Source organism: Channa argus, chromosome 12, assembly GCF_033026475.1.
Source record: "Channa argus isolate prfri chromosome 12, Channa argus male v1.0, whole genome shotgun sequence".
NCBI lineage: Eukaryota > Metazoa > Chordata > Actinopteri > Anabantiformes > Channidae > Channa > Channa argus.
In genome coordinates this window covers 22,171,910-22,177,909 of record NC_090208.1, presented here as the reverse complement: position 1 = coordinate 22,177,909, position 6,000 = coordinate 22,171,910, and the positions used below count along the sequence as shown (strand labels likewise).

The following is a 6,000-nucleotide window of genomic DNA, read 5'->3' as shown; positions in this document are numbered from 1 at the left end:
GAAACCTCAGAAGGTTTGTCTGAGAAAGCAGCTTCTGTGTAATATCACATAAAGTTTGCAATTATTGAACAAAATGTGAAGGTGTTAATAACAGTTCAGCTGGTTTAACATTACTGGTCTGACAGGCTCAACCATCACCCTGACATGAGTCGTGCAGACTCACTACCACGTGGGGGCAATACAACCCCACATTTCACAGTGCTACAGTCTTCACACACGTTTGTGTGTGTGTGTGTGTGTGTGTGTGTGTGTGTGTGTGTGTGTGTGTGTGTGTGTGTGTGTGTGTGTGTGTGTGTTTGGTCGTAGTGGATAAGTGAATCAGTGTCAGTGCTCTTGTCGACCGGGGGCCCCAGTGTAAATACTGGTGTGTGTGGCCCTCAGCTGGGCCTGTCACTCGGCTCGTCCTGCACTTCATCAAGCTGAGCAGCCCACTTTGAAGTGCTGGTGCTAGATGCTGGACCCTTTCCTTGTTCTGTCATTAGAAGGATGCAGAGAAAGTGTGTGTGTGGGAGGGAGCGAGCAGGGCCACATCCTGTAACACAAACAGAGGAGGTTCTTTTTGTTTAGACTGGGTTTAGACGGATGTAGGGAATCTAGCCGAAAGACATTGTTTTACATAATTGGCCTAAGTCTTACTTTTCTTTCTGCATTTTCCAAACATATGAATTATTCATATGTGGCTTCTTTATGCTTTAAAATAAACCTTAAATACACCTATAGCCACTTATAGCCTCGCTGTGACATTTGTGTGATCTTGTAAGATTCCACTTTGATTTTCTTCAGTAAAAATCTCCTCAGGTGCCACATGTAATGCTCACTTAAAGCATTGAGGGCGCTCTTGCTCTTCCGTCATGACTTTGAGATGAGGAAGGCGCACGTTGGTGAGCGTCTGGAGAGGAGGGGGGGGGGGTCTTCTTCACCGTTTGAAAGGAGGTAGAACAGAGCGCCAGGGAGTCCAGAGGTCCGAGTCGGGGGCCCCCCTGAAACTCAGACAGGAGGAGAAGAGAGGAGGTGCTGAAAGGGACTCGATACCGCCCCCCTGAAAAAAAAAAGGCTGAAAGAATTGCGCTCCGTCAGCGCGCCCTGCCTGCCAGTCGGAGGATGAGGATTTTTTTTCCCCCATTCACACACGTCCCCTTTTTCCCTCCTCCTTCTCTCAAACAAGCCAGTCAGTCTGTCAATGTGCTGCGAGCATTAGGGCAAGTCAAACCAGTGGGATTCTAAGGCAGAGAGACGGATGAGATAACGCATGAAGACCTTTTCTGTGGCCGCGAAGCGACGCGTCCAGCTCTCCAAATGATGCGCTACATCGGACACAGGTCCATTTCCAACATGAACTGATGCTCACTACTCGCATCTTTTTTTTAATTACTCCACAAGTTTCACGTCTGCCTTTGTGCGATATTATTAGAGTGGAAATGCTTTTCTAGCTCTTTGGTTTGTTTCTCCTTCAGTTTTCTTGCGTTGTAGCCTGAATTGACTCTTGGATTTATCCTCCATTTGGATGCTGATTGTTTTTTATTTGATTTTTTTTCAACGACTGCGTTACTAAAGGATTTGCGGATTTACAACCCGTGTTCAGTGTGTGTATTTTCCAAAGAGGAGAATAAGGATTGCATTGCACACTGACTGAGCCCACCGTGCATCAGTATGTCTTTATGAGGATGGAGCTGTGGACACGAGTGACATCCTTTCCATTTTAAACGTTTCACCTTCACAGTTTTGGCCTGATTTCGATTGTTTCCTTCTAACAAACTGACACTATTTCTTTCCGTCCTGCCCGATATGTTGGGAGGTAGATTTTCCTGTCGGAAAACAAGGTAATGGGAGAGAAATCACACAGAGTCGACACAGAGAACAAGGCAACATTGTTCGGAATAAGACAATTAGGGCGCAACGAAAGGCAACAGAAATAGCTCTTGGGTGGCGATAAATTGCTGAAAATTCGATTGAGTGGAGTTTTATTTGAGCTGAGTGGCACTGCTCTGGAAAAACGAGGACTGATGAGCAGTTAATGGGAAAGTCATGGGATTGGCACTGAAATAGTACGACCGTGGACGCGCAGAAAAGCCGTCGTTTTCGGAAGATTCAGACGCACGGATTGAACAAGTTTGCCCTGCACGTTTCAGTGTGTATTTGTTTGGGCTTTCTCCAGTGCAACCTGACGAATGTTGGATCCATGAGGTTGCATAAAGCAGGCTTTCACTCCACATTCTGACTGTCTCTACCTATAGCCTGATCGGCTGTTGTCGCACATCCATTGTTTTGAGAGGCTCCTTGCAAACAGCATTAATAACGCCGAAAATATTTCTCATTTCTTTTAAATGGGGCTACATATGCTGGGTGTCAGGGTTGAGATGGCGTGTCGACGGAGTGGGAATGGATTGGGAATCCTGCTGGTATTCTTACTGGATTTACTGGGGACGACGGCCAGCAATATGGAGCCCATCTACTGGAATTCCCTGAACGAAAGGTAAGAGCTGTTCTCATTTGCAGACCTTAAAATAAAATTTTTACTGCTCGACTAATTGCAGGTTGGCTCTTAAAGTTTTCCGGCCCACGCAAAAAAAGAAAGGGAAAAAAACCCCAAATCTAATCGAATAATTAGTTTAATTGCACGTTGGAGGAGTGAAATGCATCTTAATGCTGAGAAGAGGGGGATTTGAGCAACAGTTAGGGAGGAGCGCCGACAACTCTAAGTGCACCAGTAAGGGCTCTGAAGTGATGGAGCGTGACTTACAAAACACCATAAAGTTCAATAAAGGCTGCAATTCCGTGCAGAGCGCAGGCCTACATCAGTCACAGTGCCTCTGAGGGTATTAAGCATTCTTTTTATTAAGGTTTCTATTTGGCCGATTGGACACACTTTCTGCCCCAAATGGCATTATTCCATCATTATTGTTTAGAGCAGAAGTTCAATATAAACAGTGTCATTTGATAAATGGAGACACACTGAGTTGAACTAGGCCGCTCTGCTTCACAGCTGTTGTGAATTTGTCCCCCTCCTCCTCCTCACATTGATTACTGTGGAGAATCCAGCTGCACTTCTTATTGGTGAAGTCCCTGAAAGCTCCAGGCTAAAAAACATAAAAATAATAATAAAAAAAATGATGGGAGCTGTGTGGGGATAATAAAGACGTGTGCGTGCTGCTCCAGTTGCTGTTGCTGGATGACCTTGATTAGTGTCCGAGCCTCAGCCCACGGGCCTCTCCAAACAACCAGTCTGCCCACTTCGGCCACGGTCATTTGCATTCCCTCCCTTCCCCTTCTCGAGAAGGTGTCGGGCATTAAGCTGAGGAAATGTCATTTTAAACACCTCTCTGCCGCTCCGACACCACTTTCCTCACACCTCTGCCAATTTCCCTGTGTCCCTCTCTGACCCGGGGGCAGAGAGGGAGGGGGGGCTGGAGAATAACAAGAAGGCTTGTATGGAGGTGAAGAGGGAGGGAAAGAAGGGGGGGTGACAACAGGCTTCAATTCTGCAATTTCTGACACATTTCTGGGAGCAAACTGGAGCAATGATGTGTTTTAGCTTGATAAATAGGCTATGGAACTATCAGGCTTGAGGGGACGACTGGGAGCTCAAATAACTCCCTTTTTCTCTAACTTTTCCTACATCACTCACGGTGCAGTGCACAAAGCTACAGATGCAAATTTCGACTAACTGACTGCAAAGCTTGCCATCCCCAGCTCACACCCATGCCAGGGGCTCTTTCAGAGACTAACAGGTTTTTAATGCGTCCATGTGCTGAAGGCTACGGCCTGCCTGGTTTCTTCGCTCTCCGCAGATGTGACTGTGCGTGGGCCCCCGCTGTGGAGCCAGGCATGAAGCCCTTAATGAGGGCTTTTTGTCAGCAGTGGGTGGATTCACCCAACAGGGAGTAGAGTTGGACACGGGAGGATAATTCTCAGTGAGAAGCCAACGGCTCAAGCTTTCGGGGCCTTTACAGGTGATTCCACGCCATTGTCTCCTAATGGAGTTCAGCGTTAGGTGGGTGTCGGGGCTTAGTGAATGAGCCTGGCTGGCAATTAGAGGGGTGGTGGCTTTGACGCCAGACTCCATAGTCATTTCCACAGATTTGCTCACTCATATATTCAAAATACAAAGCCTATTGTATACTATGAAGCTTATTCATGAAGCTTACTATTCATAGTTAATCAGCTTAGTCATTCCTCCAGTTTATTTTCTTGGCCGTTTTACACACTTGCATGTACTTGTTTCTCCTCGCTCGCTACATAGCAGGAGCAGTACTTTAGTTTCAGCTGCCTCAGGGCAAAAGAGTTTTGGCCCTGGGCTGAAATATGTTAAGAGCCTGTGCTTGTCCAAATAGAGCGCATCTTGCAAGGACAAGGTCCTGAGTCCACACAAATCTGGTTTGTACTCCTGAAATGAGGCGAAAAGCAAGCAGGAGCAGTAGTCTGTGTATTTCAGGTGCAGGGGTGCATGTATGGCTCACATCCTGCCTGTGTAGCAAATGGACTGTCACGTTGACCTCTGCTGGATGGACTGCTTTGAAGTTTTAGACCGTCCACCTGCAGCTTCCTTCCACCTTTCTTTCCACCTTTAAGAGCAATCTCTAGTTTCTTCTCCTTCTCAGCCTCTTCTCCTCTCCTTTTTTTTTCTCTCTCCCCTTTCGCCCTTCCTCTATTTCCGTGCTCCTGTTTTCATCTTCCATCCCCGTCCTTTCCTCCCAATTTTTCCACCTGTCACTTTCCGTCTTCCTCTATGTCCGCCTCGCTCCGTCACTCCACCCCCTCCTGTGCAGCGACCAGACATAGCAAATTGGAAACATGTGTCACATCCAGCCACTAATTATGGCACTACAGCAGCCATTCATGCACCCTAACATGTGTTAGAGGGGGACAGAGGTGAACAGGCAAAGAAGAAACACAGTAGTGGAGGTGCCTCAGACTCGGCTACCTGATTTTTTTTTTTTTATTAAGTATTTGGCTCAGTAAAAAAAAAAAACAGTAAAATATTGTATAAAAATTCTTATAGTCATCAAGTGCTGCATCCACTCTCTTATTGACCTGTGCATCAGTTGATATCACTACAGGCCAACAAACAAGAAAAGACACAGAGCTAATCAGGGAGCAATATAAAGGCAGACAGGTGCCGGGAGGTGAAAGAAAAACAGAAGGAGCAGCATAGAAGCAGAGTGGGAGTGCAGACAGTCCTAACCCTAAGTAAATCAATACCAGTTAAGACTAAAGTGCTAATACAGGTTCTGCTTGAGGAAGAGAGTACTGAACCAGAACGATCACCTTGGGAAGAGTCCCCCACCCCCTTATCCACGCAGCTTTACATTAGCCTTATCTCAGCATCTCCTGTCATCGGCCTTACGCTGTGATGGAAGTTCAAATTTTACATTCGGGGGGGGGGGGGGGGTTGGCACAGTTACATGGGCTGGACGTGCACATACATGGAGAAAATGAATTCAAGACAAGAAAGTGTTGGTTTGGTCAGTCCTCTGATCACAGCATATGGAGTTTTGTAGTTTTTGGCCTTTTTGCAAGTTTGATTTCGGTGTCTGTTCTTAAGGCCAAAACCGCCTCAGTCACCCCTCCCTCTGCTCTCAGAATCTCTTTTCCTCTTTCCATACTTCAATAAACGGCTGTGGATTATTGTAAACGGCTGCTGAGGGTGGGCGTCTCCCCGCTTAGCGCTTGCGGTGACTTGTAATACAACTGTTCCCCCCAAGATCCACATTAAACTTTAATCCCCCCCTTCCAGTTTCTCAATAATTCATTAATCGCTGGCTAATTGGCGCTGGATAAAACACTAGCTAACTAGGCTAAGTGTTTCAGCAAAAACCAGAGAAAAGACAAAAGGGGGAAAAAAAAAAATCAGTTGGAATTTTTTTCTTGGCGAAGGCATTGTGGGACTGAGCACGGAGAGTGGAATAAGTGTTAGTAGGTCAAACAGGGTGTCATATCAAAGGAGCAGCATTCCAGCACCCGTTTTATTGATTGTTTGTATGTTGTGAACTCCACACCCGG

The 6,000-nt window shown here is 46.4% G+C and overlaps 1 protein-coding gene across 1 annotated transcript in view; it reads left to right on the top strand.

Moving 5' to 3' along the window:
- Positions 1–974: 974 nt before the first annotated feature.
- efnb3b (ephrin-B3b) overlaps positions 975–6,000 on the top strand; it is a 75,843-nt gene continuing 70,817 nt past the window's right edge. Inside the window, exon 1 of the mRNA XM_067523710.1 lies at positions 975–2,473. Within this exon, the coding sequence (XP_067379811.1) occupies positions 2,325–2,473 (149 nt within the window). The 5' untranslated portion in view covers positions 975–2,324. The remainder of the gene's footprint in view (positions 2,474–6,000) is intronic.